Source organism: Fukomys damarensis, unplaced genomic scaffold, assembly GCF_012274545.1.
Source record: "Fukomys damarensis isolate Sample0158 unplaced genomic scaffold, DMR_v1.0_HiC HiC_scaffold_1, whole genome shotgun sequence".
Taxonomy (NCBI): domain Eukaryota; kingdom Metazoa; phylum Chordata; class Mammalia; order Rodentia; family Bathyergidae; genus Fukomys; species Fukomys damarensis.
The window spans coordinates 786846-806309 of record NW_022900913.1 but is presented as its reverse complement, the minus strand read 5'-3'; the positions used below and the strand labels follow the sequence as shown (position 1 = coordinate 806309).

The 19464-nt window shown below is 59.0% G+C and overlaps 1 protein-coding gene across 2 annotated transcripts; it reads left to right on the top strand.

Annotated features, from left to right (window-relative positions):
- Positions 1-1500: 1500 nt before the first annotated feature.
- Lpcat1 (lysophosphatidylcholine acyltransferase 1) lies at positions 1501-18293 on the top strand. Of its 2 annotated transcripts, XR_784173.2 has the most exons (14): positions 1501-1661; positions 4170-4384; positions 5291-5403; positions 6366-6426; positions 8905-8963; positions 9600-9634; positions 10338-10392; positions 12491-12573; positions 13688-13813; positions 14280-14433; positions 14896-14991; positions 15431-15572; positions 16595-17606; positions 18027-18293. XR_784173.2 is itself a non-coding variant. In XM_010643440.2 (13 exons), the coding sequence occupies exons 1-13, from the start codon at positions 1528-1530 to the stop codon at positions 16777-16779; spliced, it is 1458 nt and encodes a 485-aa protein (XP_010641742.2). In that variant the 5' UTR covers positions 1501-1527; the 3' UTR covers positions 16780-17956. The 2 variants fall into 2 exon arrangements, 1 of the variants encoding a protein (XP_010641742.2); XM_010643440.2 differs by lacking the exon at positions 18027-18293 and having other exon boundaries at positions 16595-17956.
- The last annotated feature ends 1171 nt before the right edge of the window (positions 18294-19464 follow it).

Here is a 19464-nt window from a genome sequence, read left to right as displayed (position 1 = left end):
TGGTAGTTCATATGTATCAGCAATCTGTCCATTTCTTCTGTTTACCGTCTTAGTAGAATACAGGTTCTCGAAGTAGGTAATGATGATGATCTTCTGGATTTCTATAGGTTCCGTTGTGATTTCACCCTTGAATTCCTAATTGCATGAGTCTTTTTGGTAAGTTTGGCTAAGGTTTTGTCAATTTTATTTAATCTATCAAAAAAACGATTTAAGGGCCGGGAATTTAGTTCAGCGGTTCGGTGGCCTGCCTTGCAAACGCAAGGACCCAAGTTCAATCCCTAGTATCCCCCCGAAAAAAAACGACTTAAAATCCAATTCTTTAATTTATTCTTTATATTTTTTTAGTCTAAATTGCATGAGCTTTTACTCTGGGGCCAGGGATTTAGCACAGTGGTTCTGCCACCTGCCTCACAAGCTCAAGGTCCTGAGTTTGATTCCTGGTACCAAATAAAATAAAATAATATAAAATTTTTACTCTGATCTTTATAATTTCCTCTCTTGTATGAATTGTGAGTTCAGCTTTCTCTTTTTCTAGAAGCTTGAGGGTCATCATTGGGTTTACTTGAGCTCACTGTTTTTCTGATGTGGGAATTCACTGCTATACATTTCCCTGGTAGGACTGCTTTCCTTCCATCCCGTAAGTTTTGGTATATTGTGTTGGCATTAGTATTTAATTTCGAAGCTGTCTAATTTCTTCTTTAATTTCATGCATGACCCATTGGCTGTTCAGAAGGGTGTTATTTAATTTCCATGTGTTTATGAAGTCCTTGAGGTTTCTTTTGCCTTTGATTTCCAATTTCATTGCACTATGGCCTGATAATATGTAGGGAAAATTTTCTTTGTTTTTAATAATTTTAGTTCCTTTGCATTTATGTGTGTTCTGTGAGCTACTGTGTGGTCTTCTCTGGAGAACCGGAGTGTGTCCACATGGGCCAGGCCATGTCCCCGGGAGAGTGGTAGTCGATTTCCTGGCTCCTCTGGGGTGGTAGTAGGGCAACACACGTGTGTTTATGTGTCAGTATGGGAGTACACATGTGCCCTGGATGTGTGGTGACCCTGGCTATCACAGCAGTGGCCCCGACTCCTGTCCCTGTGCCAGCCATCTGGGCTCTTTCCATGCTCTCCCCGACCGGGATCGCCTGGCCACAGAGCCCAGGTCCAGGTCACCCCATCAGGTCCCACCTGGAAGTGTGTCACATAGGAAGGGGAATCAGGTCCCTGGCGCTGCATGGGTGGCTGCAAGGTCAGGCACCTGTCCCTGCAGCTCCTGAGGCCTCTCCCTGCAGCCTCACAGACAGGAGGGAGGCTCCAGGTACAGGAGGGACCAGAGGGTGTGGTCTTTGAGAAGACTTCTGTGGCTTCTCGTGCAAGGACAGCTCCACCACGCTGTCCCTAGCATACTTGGTGCTGGTGCCAGGAGGTAGGGTGTGGGGGCCATGGGGGCAGGCTGCATGGGGCTGGGCTCCAGCAGGCCCACGTCCTGGGGGCAGGCTCCAGATGGTATCGCTGTGCCCCCAGGTGGCCTTCATGACACTGACACTGTTCCCCATCCGGCTTCTGTTCGCCGCCTTCATGATGCTGCTGGCCTGGCCCTTGGCGCTCGTGGCCTCACTGGGTCCTGCTGAGAAGGAGCCTGAGCAGCCCCCAGCGCTGTGGCGGAGGTGAGTGGCCCTGGAGACCTCATGTGCAGGGACTGCAGGGCAGGTAGAGATTGCTGTTGCCCAGCAAGAGCCCTGCCTGTGCTCCAGGGGTCCCTGCCAGCCTCCTGCAGATTCCTCTGGAGCCCACCAGCTCTTCCTGTCCCCGACCTGCCCTGAGGCTCAGGAAATAGGTCCCCCTGCTGCGGCCTCTCGTGGCTGCAGACTGGTCACAGCTTCCTGGCTGCCCAGCCCCTGGACCCTGGACTTTGAGTAGCCACGCTGTTGGAGTGGAGCAGCTCGGTGACATGGGCCTCATGCCCAGGAGACCCCTGTTCCCATCTGAGGGCAGGGTTTGGGTGGCAGCAACGTTGGGGCAGCTGGCACCTGGCAGCCTGGCCAAGCCGGGTATTAAAGTGGCTGAGGTGAGGGTCACCACGTCTCTGGTCCAGGGTCAGTGAGCCCGTGTGAGACCCCTGCCCAGCTCCCCTCTCTGTGGTGACACCTGTCACGCCCAGCTCCCGACCCCCTAGCCTCTAGCGCTGGGTGCCGACGCTGGTCCTGTACCAGGTCCTGAACCACGCAGTTGAGCTCACACAGCACCACTGAGACCTGAGCCACGTGCCGTGTTGCCTGGTTTCCGAGATCCTGACACCACATGTAAGTGGCAGGCACCCTATACGCCTCACAAGCTGTGTGCGGGCACTGCCAAACAGTCGTGGAGCTGGACACCTTTTGCTAAAGGAGACACATTAGTGGCTGCAGAGGTGCTGGCACACAGCTACACCACACCTGCCTGCCCCGGCCTTGGTAAATAAAGCTTTGCTGGAGCACAGCTGCACCTGCGCTATCAGTTGAGTGGCCGTGGGGGGCCACGTAGCCCTGGAGCCGAGCAGTCTCTTCAGGCGTGTCCAGCTCGGCCTTCCCTGGAGCGCCACTGCTCTGCATCTACTCCAGGCCCTGGGACCACAGTCCTGGTCAGACCCGCAGAGGAGTGGGAGGGTGGTGGGGCAGGGACCCCAGGTCCGCCACAGCCCTGAGCTAGAGACAGGCCATGTGCAGAGGACTCAAACCCCAGCCTGTGTCAGTGCTGGTGCCGTCACCAGGGGTGGGTGGAGTCATCACTGCTTCCTTCTGCCTTCCTGGGCTTTCTGAATTCTCTTTGAAGAGGTGTTTAACCTTGAGGTCCTGTTGACAAGCTTATAACCATGAAACAGGAATTTGGCATGAGATATAGCCAGGCCAAACCAGAGCTGAGCAGTGCTGGGGGTGGAGCTCCAAATGCAGGTTGCAGCTTGGGGAAAGATTCAGGGTTCCGGTTCTCAGTAGCAGTTGTTGGAGGGGCCCCAGCCTCGACCCTGCCACCTTCCCAGCACCATCTTCCCCAACTCCAGCTCCCATGCTGAGGGTGCTCCCCGACCCTTCCAGGACTCTGAGGCGCTGGCAGCCGTGTTCTGGGCACTGTGCCAACACGGTGGCTCCAGAATGACCCACTGGCTTCCGCAGGTGGTAAGTGGCCACCACGGTCTTCGCCACCGTGTCCGCTGCAGAGCGCTCCTATGTGTGCAAGACAGGTGCCCCAACAGCCACTGCCTTTGCCGGGCTGTGCATCCGTAAGCACTGAGGGCCATGCTCTTGCTCTTGCAGAGTCGTGCGCTTGGTGGCCTCGGCTCTCCAGCGCTGGCCACTGGCTGTCTGGGCCCCAGGGCCCTTCTACCTGGCCGCTCCTCCTGCCGGATGCACCTACAGATTTGCAGGGATGCAGCTGCTCCGGGTTTCCGCCTCTGGCCTGCCCAGGCCCCGGCTCCTGCTCGTGGGTGGCATTTGTTGCCTCTTGGCTTTTATTTTTGTATGTGTTGCATTGCGAAGCCAGCGTGCAGAAAAGCGCACTGGGGAGTGTTCAGCTGAAGTTCAGGAGTGCGTAGGTCGTAACCACAGTGACTGTTTATCCTGCCACTGGCACAGGTCCTGTCGGGACCCCCAGGGCTCTGTACCCTCTTGATTGGCCTTGGTGCAGCTCCACAGGGCTTCAGGCCCCTGGGAAATCAGCCCCCTCTTAGGCTTCTACTTTGCTGCGAAGCGATTTGCCCCATGCTGGCTGCCCTCTTGCCAAGGCCAGTGGGTCCTGGCTCTCCTGCGGCTCATGTCCTCGTGGGCCAGGCGCACACGTGGCTTCCTGATGGCTGAGAGACTGAGCTGGAGCTTGGCAAGCAGAGAGATGGGAAGGACCCCGCGTCCTCACGCATCTCCTGAGGCACAGGCAGCCAGCGCTCTGTCTGCACTGTTGTCCGCCCTCCCCCTTCTCCCAGAAGCAGCACGCCTGGTGCTCTGAGGCCCAGCCTCGGGGCTCAGAGCCCGTGCTCAGTGGCTTAGTGGTGTCCCCACCTGCACATGGGTAGCTGGACTGTCGGCTCTGCACCCGGCTGGTGTCCAGTCACGCATGGATGTGTCCCTCCACCGCCAGGGTGGGTGCATGAGCCCCCTGCCCTCCCCGCCGGTGCCTGACCTGACCTGACCCGTGCTGTCCTGCAGGCTCGTGGGTGTCCTGCTCAAGGCCATCATGCGCGCCATGTGGTTCGCGGGCGGCTTCCACCGAGTGGCCGTGAAGGGGCGGCAGGCACTGCCCAGTGAGGCTGCCATCCTCACTCTGGCACCACACTCGTCCTACTTTGACGCCATTCCTGTCACCATGACCATGTCCTCTGTTGTGATGAAGGCGGAAAGCAGGGACATCCCAATTTGGGGAAGTGAGTGAGCCCCGGGATTGGGTGGGGACCCATGAGAAAGTAGAGGCCGGGGCGACCCCTGGGAGTGGGTGAGGGACCCAGGGGCAGGGAGGGGAAACCCCGAGTGCGTGGGGGCTGTTGGAGACCTCGGGAGGCTCCAGGGTCCTGGCAGGGTCTGGGGTCTCAAGCCGCTTCCAGGTCCTCCATGGGATCCCCGTGCAGAGGGTTCCGGGTGGGGATGCAGGGTCTGTGCGGTTCACCTCTCGGGGGATGGCAGGGCCGAGCTGGGCCCCAGCCCCCAGGGTGGTGCTGGACCCCTGTGCCAGGAAGGAGCAGCCAGTGTGGGCAGGGACAGTGTCTTTCATCTCCCCCTGCCCTGGGCCTCTGTGGGTACCACATGTGCTCCTGTGTGAGCTGCCTGCCCGATCTGCCCTTGAGGCTTCGCTCCCGACTCTGCCACACCATGGAGGCACCCCAGTCACTGGGTCAGGGCCACTGTCGGCCACCCAGCATGGCCTCAGCGTGACCTGACTGCCTGCAAGCGCCATTTCCAGACGAGGTCCCACGCAGGGGTCCCAGGCTTCAGAACTCAGCCTGCCTGTAGGGAATGCGAGGGGCTGGTCCCTGACACCAGGCGGGTGAGCATAGCCGCCTACTGCCCGGGGGCCATGTCTGCCCTCCACGCTGGCCCTGGGGCTCAGCCCTGCGAGTGCGCACCTTCTGCTCCCTTCCCTGACAAGGTGGCTTGCTGCCTTCCAGGAACACAGGGCTCCTGCCTGGGGATTTCCTGGAAGGTCGGGTTTTCCTGACTCCTCACTGTCAGCCCGGTGCGGCCCAGAGTCTCTGGGGCCACAGGTCTCCCCAGGCCCCGCCCCAGGCCTGCTGCGTCAGGGTGCCATGGGCCAACACTGTCTCCACCCTGTACAGCCCTGATACGGTACATACGGCCAGTGTTCGTGTCCCGGTCCGACCAGGATTCTCGCAGGAAAACCGTGGAGGAAATCAGGAGCCGGGCACAGTCGGGTGGAAAGTGGCCGCAGGTAACCCTGCCCTGTGTGTGCCTGCGGTCTCTAAGCAGTGTGGACTGAGAGTGGCGGAAGCTGGGCCTCTTTCTCTGGGGTGGCACTGCAGTTTGTGCCGTTGTCTTTGGTTCGAGTATGCAGACCCACGAATGTGCCGTGTCTCCCAAGCTTTGGTTTGGGATACGCAATTGAAAGATACAAGGAAACAATTCTTGGAGGGTCAGAGTTGTTGAACCATTGGTTTTATAAATCAGGCTGTTGGTCTGCCCTCCTGGGAACAGTCCCAAATCTGAGTCCTGTGGTAGCCGCAAGTGACAGGGCTGTGCATGACCCCACTGTGTGTGCTGCGTGCTCTGGGTCTGGAGCCCATGTTAGAAGCAGAGATTTTGTTGGCAGGCTGCTGGTCCCATGACCCCTTGGGGGCAGTGACTTCCTCAGACCCACAGGTGCCTCTTCCGTGGGCCCCGAATCCTGGGATGCCGAGGCACCGGACTGAGACACCTGGGGGCTGCACTTCCTGCCTGCAGGGAAGCAGACTCAGTTCATGCCTCTGAGGGCGCCTGCACACTGTCTCCTCGCCGCTGGCTCTGGGGTCCCCCTGGCCCAGCTGTGCTACTGCACCTCTGTCCCCTGCACTTGTCCCCGTGACTGGGGTGGCTGCCTCCTGCAGGCATGTGCTGCACTGACAGTGGCTCAGGGTTGGTCTCGTGCTCTTCCCCGTGTGCCTGAGAGGTGCGCACCCGACAAACCTGATTCCAGGCATGCGGTAGAAAGACCACGTGTGTGCGTGGCAGTGGGAGGGAGAGATGTTGCTTCTGCTACCCCCCACCTCGGTGGACCTGTAGCTAGAGTGGTCTGTGCGCATGCCCATGGCGCACCCCGATTTTCCACTGGAGGCGCCTGGGAGTGGAGGTCTAGTCAGGGTCAGGACCACATCAGCATGTGGGCATTTGATGCTGACTCTGTCTTCTTGTTTGAAGATAATGATTTTCCCAGAAGGAACTTGTACCAACAGGACCTGCCTGATTACCTTCAAGCCAGGTATGTAATTTTCTTCATCTTCTGTTTCCCCTCAGGAGGAGAGAAGTGCTGAAGGGTTGGGGGCTAGGGGCCTGCACTGGCCCAGCCCTCTAGGGTGGTGTGGCTCACCTGGCAGGAGAGAGACCTTTCTGCTTTCCTTTGTATGCTGGGCATCTCGGGGATCTCTAGGAAAAGTCGGTCTCTTGTGGAGGGCTGTGGCATTTGTGGAGGCCAAAGTTGCCTTGCACGCACTGCTGATGAGGGGGAGAGGCTCAAAGTGAGACCCTCGTGTACATGAGGCCTGGCAGGATGGGCCCTGTCCATCCAGCGTTTCCCATGTACAGGGTGCAGACCCCAAGAGCGGGGGGACCCCGAATACACAGGAGCCTGGCACTGGGTCCCACACCCTCTCTGCAGCATTGCTGTGGGGTGGGCAGATGCAGCGCCCTGACTGCTGCCTGGGCTGGGACTTGTGGGCAACCCCCCCGCCGCCTTGTCCCTCACACGTGCTGGCCCTGCACCACTCCCCGCCTTCACGCTTTGCAGAGCCCTGTGCCCCACCTCACCCCTGCCCTCCTGCCCAACTGCCACAGGGGCAGGGTGGGGTGGGCTTCTTGGGCTGTGAGGCCGACTCTGCCAACTCTCTGGACCCCTCACCCGGGCATAGCCTGCGAGTCAGGCCGGTTTCCCTGGGACTGTTTCCTGCCTGTGTTGGCCTGTACTGGCCATTTCCCCAGGGCCACAAGCAGAGAACAGCCTGCTGGGCGGGGCTGGCTCCCTTCCTGAAGGACATGTGCCAGAGGATGGGTTGCAGCCTGTCTTCTCCCTGGACATGGAAACGTCCTGCCTGATTGGTGTCTCCTGGGGGATAGTCCCTGGCATTGCTCATCGGAGCTGCTTGCCCACATGTGCCACACAAGAAAGAATTGACAAATGAAGAGGGATCAGCACCCAGCACCTGACACCAGGGTAGTCATGCACGGTGCGCCTGAGAGGTGGGCACTCAGGATAAGTGGTGACCGCCAGGCACAAGTAGTGTGGCAAGTTGTCCCTGCCCAGTGGGTGGTCAGCACCCCAGGGTCCACGTGCTCCTGCCGTAGGGACCCTGAGGAGCCCCAGGCCAGCACACCCAAGGTGCCTGCCAGCCTTAGGCGGAATTTCTGTGAAGGTTCAGTCCCTTGGGCCGGGAGAGACTGCTGTGACATCCAAGACATGCTCTATACCTGCGCAGTTGTCACCGTGGACACACGCCAGCGTGAGCATCGCTGAAGACCCTGCAACCTCCGTTCTCAGTGTCCTGGAGTCTGGGAGGAGTTGCTGAGCACTGCAGGCGGGTCCCTCCCTCAGAGGACACCCTTGCCACTGCCTGCGCCAGCCAGAACCTGCCGCTGTCCACGTCCCACTGCTAGCATGCAGCTGGCGTGATCACGTCACGTGTTGCACGAGACCCAGGCTGCATGTGAGGACTTTGTGGCTGAGATTTCTCCCGTTACACTGAGCCTTGCTGACATCACTGGGGCAGTGGACTCCGTGGTCGCCCAAGGCGGACATGGTGCTTCATGGGGGTCCCCACCAGACCTGTGGGGTAGGGGTGTTCTCACCGGCATGCATGTCCGGGGCTCTGGGCTCTGCCACGTCCCTGGCATAAGGGCCTCTCCACTTGGACACATAGAATGCCTGGTGTGTGTGTTCCCAGGTGTCCCTGCCTGCTGCAGGGTGGGTAGGAAGGCAGAGCCTGCATTGTTGGCTGCAGAGGAAGCCCCGCATGCAAGGCAGAACCCAGCCAGGCCATCACACGAAGCCCTGGTGCTGGACAGAGGTGGCCTCAGTGACAGATGCCCCTGCAAGCCTGGACACCAGCACAGGCCCCACCCTCCCCGGTGGTCCGGGGCCAGGGTCTTCCAGGCCAGCTGAGCAGTGGCTCCGCAAGCTCCCCTCACTCCAGAGTAGCACTGGCCCTGCAGGTGCCCTGCAGACGCCTGGGGACGAGATGCTGCCTCGGTTTGGGCACAGTGGCCCTTCCTCCTGTGATATCCCCTGTGCCGCCACATCTGGCACTCCTGACACCTGCACTCCTTCCGAAAAACAAGATCTGAAGAGAGCTGTGACTGTGACGAGCAGGCCGGGTCTCATCACCCGCGAGGGCACAGTGCGTAGCTGGCCTGGAAGGTGGAGAGGATGGGGACAGCGTCCCGGCCCAGGAGGAGCCTCCAACGCAGCTGCCCGGCAGAGAGCAGCCTGGGCTGGTGGTCCTGCCCCATTGTGATGCATGTCTTGTGTCCCCAGCCCCAGGGCACTGGGGGAGACCCTGATCCCAATGGGGACCCCACAGGTGCCGGCCCCTCTGCTTGCTTCTGTGGAGACACCTGGCCTATCTGGGTGTTTGAGGTTGTGTTCCTGGAAACCAGTCCTGTATCACCAGGAAGGGCTGAGCCAGGGACTCGGTGCAGACACCTGTGCACGCTGCCCCGTGTCCTGAGACAGCACCTTCCCCACCAGGTGCATTCATCCCCGGAGTCCCGGTGCAGCCTGTGGTGCTGCGATACCCAAATAGGCTGGTGAGTTGGGCTTCCGGGACTGGCATGGGCACGGACTGCGTGGGTTGTGGTGCTCGGTGCCCCCAGCTTGCTGTGTCCTTTGTCCACTGATGGAAGTGGACAGCACAGCATAGCCAGAGAGGCAGGTCATGGGCTCACATGTGCCCTGTCCTCTCCTCCCATGTGGCCAGTCCCGAGTCTTGGGTTCAAGGTGCCTGGTTCACACTCTATGTCCCAATTCCAGTGCCTGGAGCTGCGGAGTCCAAACAAGGGGCTTTGTAGCTAGCAGCCCTTCCTGGGCCTCTGTCCAGGGTGGAGGTTTCCTTTGAGAAAACAAAGCAAAAGAAGGACAGTGGGGCCCAGCACTCTAGGGAGACCGTAGGGCACCCCAGCTCAGAGGAGTGAGCCCGGAGGCAGCCTCATAGGGGTGGAACAGGTGCTCCTGAGCTCCCCAGAGGGGCGCTGACCCTGCAGGCTCCGGGACAGGACCTGGGGACAGTGTGCCGCGGGCATTGGATTGGGACCTCAGGGCTGAGAGGCCCAGATCCTCAGGCCTGGCGAGGAGTACAAGCATCCAGCTCTACCCCAGATGGGCACAGAAGAGGGGCTGGGAGCAGGGCAGCTGCATGTGGTGACCCTGCCCCGTCTGTCCCCCAGGACACCATCACGTGGACGTGGCAAGGGCCCGGAGCGTAAGTCATACCCCATCCTGTAGCCCTGTGTGTGAGCACTAGGGCCACTCGGCAACCCTGTGTGCTGTTAACAGGCATGCATGTGGCCAGTTCCAGCCCCCACACTGGGGACTAGGCTTCCCCATCTCGGCCCAGTGGAAGTGCTGAGGTTCTCTGATTATGCGGCCACTGTGCGGCCGGTGGCCCTGGTGTCGGAAGGGAGGCCTGGCCAGCTTCTGTGGCCTGCAGACAGACTTCGGGGCTCTCTTGGGCCGTGAGTGCCACTCAAGGGACAGGGATGGCCACGCTGAGTTGACTGGCTTAGGGTGGGGACGCCCAGTGCCACAAGGTGCTTTGGGGTGACAGTCAGTGTCAGCCTGGCAGGTATGCGTCAGTCCAGGCCTGGACCTGCCAGCTGCCTACTGGGGCCAAGACCAGCTCTCGGTCGGGGGGCCATGGGAGCCCAGCTTGGGCTGGGGTGTGAGCGGCCAAAGGCCGGTGCTCCCTTTGTGGGGTGGGTATGCCGGGGACAAAGTGTCCTGGCTGGAGAGTGATGTGGGAGAGGACAGCTCACTGGACAGACCAGAGACGGCCGAGTGCAGGCTGCTGGGTGAAGAGTCCCGTGGCCTGGGCCCTGCTGTGGCTCGGAGCTCAGAGACCGTGCCACCCTGAGGGGCTTGGGACCTCACTCCTGGCCGATGACCCGTCTGCTCTGTGTTCCTAGGTTGGAGATCCTGTGGCTCACGCTGTGCCAGTTCCACAATCGGGTGGAGATCGAGGTGCGTAGATGGGTGTCCCAGGGCTTCGGGGGGTGCAGTGTGTGCAGGCTGTGTGTGCCCGGTGCCGAGCAGCCTGTGCCGGTCTCCATTCCACGGGCCCTCGAGCGGCTCCTGACCCTCGTGTCAGCGCCTCCCTGTCTCATGCTTGCTCGTAAACCATTTGGGCAGGATCCTAGCAACCAAGGAAGCTAAATCTGTCTTTTTTCTTGGTTGCTGTAGCCTAAGAGAGTATAAAATTTCCACATAGGCAATAAACATTTTGGCTTTTATTTTTACCGCACATGAATACTGCTGTTGTATTCACCCACCTGCCTCCCAGTCTCATCTGGGGTCTCGGTGCTGACGTCCACCCTCCACTCGGTCATGCATCACAGAGCCTGAGGCGTGGCCTGTTGGAAAGGGAGCAGGTAGCACATGCGTCTGAAGTCAAGCATGAGTGGGGTATACCTTAGGACCTCAGCGGAATCCTTTTCCCCTCCCAACACTGTGGAACAAGGCAGGCACAGGTGGGCCCAGGTTGCACAGACAGAGGTATGGAGGGCAGGATGGGCCTTCAGGGCAGATGCTGATGTGTGGCTCGGGTTTTAGACAGCCCGACTCAGCCTGGGTGAACCGGAGCCTGCGCTCTGGCCGGATGATCGCGCCCCCCACCCCACACCAGCAGCTCTGATTCAGACCTGACCTCTTGTTCTATGAGAAAAGAGGCCCGGTGGCCTTACAGAATACCCCAGCGCCATGGCTCACACAGGTGCGGGGCACACGTGAGGGACACGGAGTGGCGACCCCAGGTATCCCTGTGTTGGTGACGCCCCAGAAAGGAGACCAGCTGGGGCAGCGCAGGTGCCATCGTTGAGGTCTGAGTGGGCTCCCACGTGCATCACAGAGTCGCTGTCCCGGTTTAAGGTGCTGGCGATATTTCAGTCCTTTTTGCAGATAATAGTTTTATGATTCCGTTTTCTACTGCCCTTCAAATTGCACTTAACTACTTTGTACAATTTAATGTATGAGATATATCGCTACAAAGTTTTTTTAAAAAGAAAAAGGTTCCTGAATTTCACATCCACTTTAAGATCATTACAAACTTATTAAATAATTCGTAGAGACTAGTTTTTTGGGCCAAATAAGTATTAAGTTTATCACAATAGATTTTTATTAAAAACTGTACTTCAACAATAAAGATCCTACATGGAAATTTTCTGATGCACAAGGAAAGGCGAGCAAAGTAATTGGGGATAAATCTGAAATATCATTGAATGTATAAAAGAATAATAATAACCCTACTCAGATTTTAAGCGTGATCGTATACCAAAGCAACAGGCAAAGCAATTATTGTATTCTATATGCTAGCAAATGCATAATCCGAAATTGAAGTTCAGAACAGATGTATAATAAAATAATAAAAAATTTTATATTCAAATATTTAAGGATAAACCTAACATATATCTAAAACTTATACACTGAAAATCATAAAACACTGCCAAGATAAATGTTAAAAGATCCTGGTAAATAGGGTAATACATAATTTTTACTTAGTGAAAGAAGGAACATTGTTAAAATAACAATTTTTAAATACAGCTCCAGTCAAAATCATACAAAAATTGTTTAGAAATTATCACACCGATTCTGAAGTGTATGTGAAAAATAAAAACACAGCCGTCCTGGATGAATAGCGAGGAGAGCCCTAGTTTCCTCCTCCCAGTGTGCTGTGCAGTGGAGGAGAATGGCCCAGGGCTGGCCGGGAAAGTGGGCGGAGCCCGGGGGTGGGGCGGGGCTGGGCTCCTCCCTACCGACCCCTGGGTGGGGCCCAGGCCTGAAGAGCTGCTGCTCACAAACGCACAAAACGAAATGCTGTGCTGCCACCACCCTAAGAAAACGTACAAACCATAGTAACGGGTGGACGAAAAGTAAAATTACTTTCCCCAAATTTTGAAGTTTACCCTTTTGAAAGTCGTTTTGATGCTGCGGTAGGTGCTGGGGGGCTGCGGCCTGGGCCCCTGGAGGACCCAGCCGGACGCCTGAGGTGGGCACCCCGTGCTAGGGTCCTGCCTGGTCTGGCTGGTGGGTGTCGCACAGTGGAGTGACCGCAGCCCTGTGTCAGTTCCTTCCCGTGTACAGCCCTTCCGCCGAGGAGAGGATCAACCCTGCGCTCTACGCCAGCAACGTGCGGCGCGTCATGGCCAAGTGAGTGTGCGCGGCTCCCGGGCGCGACGGGCGGAAGGACAGGTCCCCCGGAAGTGCAGGGGCTACTCCAGCACACTGGCGCGGGCCCGACACCCGACCTGACTGGTGGTGCTCCAACCTGTTGTTTGCTCGAAGACCGGAATCTTGCTCCAAGTGGCATGTTCCAGAGCCGAGGAGCCACCACGCCTGGTGCAGCCGGGTCGCGGGCCCTGCAAGATGTGTTCTCATGAGCAGAGGAAGGGGCGAGTTCTACTCGCGTGGCCAGAGGCGCTGGGTGTCCAGGTGGCCCCACGCTGTGGGATCTGCACGGGACGCGGGTGACAGCCATGTGTGTGGTGCAAGGACGTGGGACCCAGGCAGAGCCCGAGTGTGGCTCAGGGCTACAGGGAGCCCGCCCATCTGGTACCGAGCAGGGACTTGAACCACTGCTGTCTCCGGAGACTGGGACTCAGCGCCCTGGCAGGGTTTCTGTTGGCCACATGTGGGTACCTCTCCTGAGCTCTGAAGGTCTCTGTCCTTCTGATCCTCTTGTGCCTGCCCCTTCCTCAACACCTTCTCCTGTTGCTCTCCTGGACACACAGATCAGGGGACCGAGCTCAGTTAGAGGGGGCCATGGTATCCCCAGACCTGGGGGCATCAACGTGGCCTCCCAGTCCATACCTGCAGGCTCCCAGCCTGTGCCCGGCAAGGGAAACTGGTGGGGGGGGGGCTGGGGGGTGCAGCCCACACTTCTGCTGGGTGGCTGGGAGTCGCACCGTGTGTGCTGAGGAACAGTGGGCTTCACCCCAGGCCCCAGCCTTGCAGGTGGGCAGGGGAGGGCAGCCCTAGCCTCGGGCCCCTGAGTGGTTTCTCTTGTCCCTGGAGCTGAGGATGGGAGCAGGCCTTTCTAGGCTTGCTTCTCCCAGAGCCGATAGTGTCCAAGCTGTCCAGGCTGGGTCTCTGCATGGAAGCCGTGGTCACTGCTGGCTCAGAGCCCGGGAGCCGCTGTGGGGGCAGGTGCCCTGGCAGCCTTGACACCCATGATCCCATTCCTGGACCCCAGCAGACATCACAGTGGCTCCCTGGGTCCCCAGCCCTGGCAGTTCCGTTACTGCACACAGTGACTCTCTCACAGGGCCCTGGGCGTTTCAGTGACCGACTATACATTTGAGGACTGCCAGCTTGCACTGGCAGGGGGACAGCTACGCCTTCCCACCGACTCCTGCCTGTTGGAGTTTGCCAGGCTGGTGCGGAGCCTCGGGTGAGTTCTTCCACCCCTGCCCTAGACCCAGGGCCCACGCTGAGGCCACGATGCATACTGTGCATATGGTGCCTCTTTGGGGGGCTGGGGGTCCCACGCATGCGCTCCACCACGTGCTGTTTCTCAGCCCTTGAGTTTTATTCTGAGACAAGGTCTCCCTGGGTCACACAGGCTGGCCTCACACTCAGTCCTGCCTCAGCCGCTCATGGGGCTGGAACGGCAGGCATGCATCACCGATGTTGTTTTCGTTTTTCAAATATCAACTTCAGGCCCTGCAGAAGGGCCTTAAAACCCCTGGTGCTGGGCATGGCTGCCTGCATGTGGGTTCACCTCCCCAGGTGTCTACAGCTTGGGACCCGGGACTGTTAGACTGCAAGATAGGCGCCACATGCCGCTGCTGCCCTGGATGGTGAGTCTCCTGTTTCAGCCTCTGTGGTTTTATTGGAATCTTCTGGCTTTTGCTTAGGCTGAGGCCTGAAAAACTTGAAAAGGATCTGGACAAATACTCAGAAAATGCGAAGATGCGGAGGGGTGAGAAAGTCGGCCTGGGGGAGTTCGCGGCGTGCCTGCAGGTGCCGGTCTCTGCAGCGCTGGAGGACATGTTTGCACTGTTCGAGGAGGTGGGCTTGGCGGGCAGGGCGAGCGCCTGGTGCCCAGTGCAAAAGGTTCTCTGTGTACAAATGTGTGAGACAGCTCTGAAAGTAGAGGGGACCCTTGCCCACACCCACTCTCTTCCTAGGGTCCCCAGTGCTCTGGTTTGCGTAGAAATGTGAGTTTTAGCTGGGTGTGGTAGTGCACACCCATAATTCCAGCACTGTGAAGGCTGAAGCAGGAGGATCTCTGGATCTTCAGGCCAGCCTGGGCTGCAACATGAGTTCAAGACAGTCCTGGACTACATAGCAAGACCCTGTCTCAAACCAAACAAAAAACAAAAGGAGAAGATGACTTTGAAGTCACCTTCAGGCTCCCACCTCATGCACAGGGCCTGTGCGGGCGCCAGCTTCTCCAGGCCCTTGTGAGGCCGCTCCCACCAGCCAGGCTCTGCTGAGATGCCACGATGCCAAGCAGAGCTGTCTCCACAGGGCTGCGGCGAGATGGACCTGCGGGAGTACGTGATCGCCCTGTCGGTCGTGTGCCGGCCGTCCCGGACCCTGGATACCATCCGGCTGGCATTCAAGGCAAGCAGGGCCAGGGTGGGCGTCACAGCACAGCTGGTGTGGGAGAGCTCTGTGTGTGCGGCCTGGCCCTCCCGGGACACCGTACCTCCCACAGCCCTCCGGGCAGAAGCGCCCTGTGCCCTCCACAGCTCAGGAGGTGGCTTGGACTGCTGTGGCCCAGGCTACTGCTTCCTGGTTCACAGCACAGCACAGTGAGGCGCTGCAGTTCTCCCCATGGCCTCCAGGTGGTGCCGGCGGCCCGTGTCAGCTGCCCTCAGGCTGCCCTGGGTAGACAGGGCGGAGTGTCACCTGGCCTGGCTCTTGTTTCCCGCAGCTGTGCCTGCCTCCACCCCCATGTGTCGTACCTGTCACAGTCCCTGTCATCGGTGTCCTTGTCCCAGCCGGGGCTCCCAGGGCCCAGGCAGTGGGGAGCAGCCGGGGTGACCACTGTGCCTTGCAGATGTACGGGACACCCGGGGATGGGAGCATTGACGAGGACCACCTCTCCCGCATCCTCAGGAGCGCCCTGGGCGTGGCAGAGCTCCCTGTCACTGGCCTGTTCCAGGCCATCGACGACAAGGAGAAGGGGAGAATCACGTTTGGTGAGTGGAGCCAGGGCCAAGGAGGGGCCACAGGACCCAGGGCAAGGCAGAGTCCCCTGTGGGGTGGATGTCCACCTGCCCTGCCTGCCTGTGCCTGTGGGGTCCCCTCCCCGGTCTCAGAGCCCAGCCCCCGGGCCTGGCCCTGGTCTCTGTCCTGGCCTGCACGTGTGTCAGGAAGTGAGGGCACAGCACGGCAGCTGGGGGTCCCCGTGCCCCAGCCGGGTAGTGCTGTCCCCAGGAGACCCTCTGGTGGCTCCAGTGGGATCTGTAATGGGGTTGTGTCCACAGCACCGGCCCTGGGTGGCTCCAAGCATGGCTGGGTCCATGTTTAAAACACTGCCTGCTGTCTGGAGGGTGAGCAGGTCCGTGAGAGGCAGCAGCTGCCATCAGGGATGAAGGGGACAGGCAGAGCCAGACCTCAGGAGCTGTCTTCACCTGCAGGCCGCCAGAGCTGTCAGCAAGGATCTCGGGGCTGGGGGGACACAGCAGGATCTCGCAGACAGCACCCCCTTTTGTCACTAATTCCATGGACACTTGCTGGTGCAGGCGTGGTATGGATGGCTGGCAGTGGCCGTGGCCCACTGAGCCCACTGGGCGCCACCCCTGTGCACGTGCCTAGAGATGTCAGTCAGTGCCGACAGGTTGCGCCTGTGTTTTCTCGGCACCCTGGCATCCACATCCAAGTCACCCTCTCAGCAGTGCTATTCACGGGAGCCCAGTGCCCTTGTCTGCCATGTGGGCAGCACCCAGCTCTGAGGGCGGCACTGTGTCTCTGCCAGGTCCCCAGCCTGCAGTGGGCAGTGCCTCCTCCCATCCTGCTGGGCCGGCGCTGCTGCTCCCCAGTGCCTCGCAGGTGGGTGGGACGGTGTTGTCAGGCAGCATGCCCTCGACGGTCACCGTGACTTGGTGTGCAGCAGGTTCTCCCTGCCAGGGAACAGGGGCACTGCCCAGACTCGGGAGAGCACCCCACGCCTGGGCCTTGGCTCCTCGAGTGCCAGCAACTGGTGCCTGTGTCCTTGCAGCTGACTTCGAGAGCTTCGCAGAGTTGAACCCGGACTTTGCCGAGGAGTACCTGTACCCTGACTGGGAGCCCCTCCATGGCGGCACCCAGACGCCAGTCACACCGATGCCCAATGGTTTCTGTACCGACTTCAGCCCCGAGAGCTCGGACTTGGGGATGCAGCCTCGCCATAGGAAGCTGGAATAGGGCTCATGGACCCAAGGCCGGGACCTCTTCCGCACCCGGCCTCCAACTGCAGGCCTGTCCCCCATGGCCTCTGCCCGCCACGCAGGGGTCCTCGGGCCGAGTCCAGGGGCTGGGCCTGTGCGGTTTCTCCGAGGGGTCTTGAGTGGCAGAGCCGGGAGGGTTGGACGCACCTTGGCCTTACTGGGGTCCTGGGGCAGTTCTGTCACTCCCCACCACCATCCCTTTCTGCCCGTCCGCACTGGCTGTGGTCACCGTGCTGTGTCAGCGTGGCCTGTCCCGGGGTATGGCAGAGGCGCCGATGTCTGCTTTTTAAACATTTCTATATTTTCGAGGGAGCTCACAAGTATTTTATAACTTCATTTAGGTACTTCAGAAGACATTCAGCATTTTTTTAAAAAAGAAATTGTTTTTCTACTTCGTTTTTCCTGTTGGGCTCAGAGGTTATTTATTTATTGGCCCTCTTTTGATAGACTCCAAGGCGGTGGGGGCTTTGCCACCCGCTTCCAGCCAGTGCCCCCCTGCAGGTGGATTCCTCCCCTCCTGACCTGGCCGCCTTCTGGTCTCCACCCTTTTGAACCTTCTTTCTTATAACTTCCAGTCTGGTGTCTCTGTTTCAGAGACCAAGGCTCTGGGAGGCTTCACTGTAGTGCAGGCTCAGCCGGACACGTTGGGCAGGAGCGGGCAGCGGGCCCTGGTGTCCCCACGAGCGCCACCTGCCGTGCGCCGTCCCACCAGCTCGGACACGCCCGCTGCGGTCCCACCTCTCCTTTCTGCGCTTCCTGGTAACTTGGTCACAGCCGCCCTGCAAAGCACAGTGGCGCCCTCAGGTGGGGTTTCCTTCCTGAGAGAGCTCCAACTTGCTGAGGATTTTGTTTTTTACTCCCAAGATGAAATGATACACACTGGGGCCTCCTCGCCATAGCAAGTGACTGCCAGGGCATGGGCGTGGGGGTGCCACTCCCATGGACCCGCAGCCCGCGTCTCTCCACTGGGGGCCTTGGGAAACCAAGCCCAGTCACCAGCGGGACAACGTCACATCAGCAGGGCGATTGGCATGCTGGGTGCCCTGAAGGTAGACAGTACTGGTTCTATAACTAGCACACAGAAGGATTAATTTTTTTGAGACAGGGTCTCGCTGTGTAGCCCAGGCTGGCCTTGAACTTCCAGCGATCCTCCTGCCTCAGCCTCCTGAGCTCTGGGATTACAGGCGTGTGCCACTATGCCCACATTGATTATTTTTAAAACAGGAACGCCTGCAGGCGACCCATGAAGGAGGTCAGTAAACTAAGATGTTCTGCGGGAGGCCCAGGCACCCCCGCTGGCTGCAGATGAAGGGCGTTTATTGAAGTGCCGTTGTGCATTTCCACCCAGAAAGCCCCGAGACGCAGACTGAACGGATGTTTGTGCCTCCAGATCCTTCCCCTCTGCTTAGGCTGAGAATGTACATAGGGGAGGCGGGGTCTGCGGAGAGCCGGCCTCCCAGCAGAATAAACGGCATGATGGCGCAGACCCCAGAGTGAGGCTGTGTGTCTTTACTGGGGAGACAGCAGGTGACTCGGGCTGGTAGGAAACCCATGAGAGCTCTCAGGCCTCCCTGGTCTGTGGCAGCTGCTTCCCTGGCAGCAAGGGTGGCTTTAGAAAGCAGGCGTGGCCTCTGTCCCGGGCATCCATGTCTGGTTTCTCTCCCACACACGAGGCCATGGCCACACACTGACTGGTGGAGAGCACAGGGACTTTGCTTCCAGTCTTTCGCAGCCAGCCAAGAACTTAAGGGTCAAAGAGCTGAGGAATGGCCCCACAGACCCTCCGAAACACTGGGGGTCACAGCCTGGCTTCTGGGATCAGGTGAACTTCAGACTGTAGGAAAAGAAGCAGGCAGCAGCTGCCAGTCCGTCTGTGAAGGAGGAAGTGAACTTGGCCCTCGGAATGGATCAGATGTTTGGGTTTTGAAATAAAGAAGGTTCAAAGGTGGAGCCTCATGCTACCTGGTAGCCAGAGGTACAGGCCATGCAGGTGACCAACCAGTGTTCCGCCACCCTGCCCCACCAAGCTCTCCTCAGCAGAAGCCAGACCCTGCCCAGTAACGAGGCTGAGGGGCGACTACACAGGGTCCTGGCTCTCCCCCTTCCCACGAGAAGGTAGGGTACAGACACCCGAACCCTCCCAGAGCCTTAGCCCTTCAACAGGTGGTGTTGGTTATTCTGCCACAGCCACGAGCCCATCTGAGCATTCTCATGGCGAAACTGAGCCACTCATCCATGTGACTCAGTGCCTAAGATAAACAACAGATGTATTTGTGCTCACAGCTTCAGAGAGCGCAGGCCACAGTTGGCTCCAAGGAAGAAACCACAGCAGAGGAAAACCGCCTGGTTTATGGTGGCCAGGAAGCAGAGGACAGGGCTGGGGTCAAGCAAAGGAAGCCCTTCCAAGTCACCCCAGGGATGGTATCCTCCGCTAGGCCCCGCCTCCTAACATGAGCTCAGTGGTGGATGAGCCCGGTGAGTCCAGCACCCCACAGTCAGTTGCCTTCCCAAAGCCCCGCCCCTGAACACCAGAGACTTGAGGAGGACACTTCCCACCCAAACTAACAGGTCCCCCCACCACCAAGTGTTCCTGTAAAAGGTGCCGAGACCTGGAAGGTGAGTGCCCGGTTAGCCCACCAATGTGCTGCTCGTGTGTGTGCAC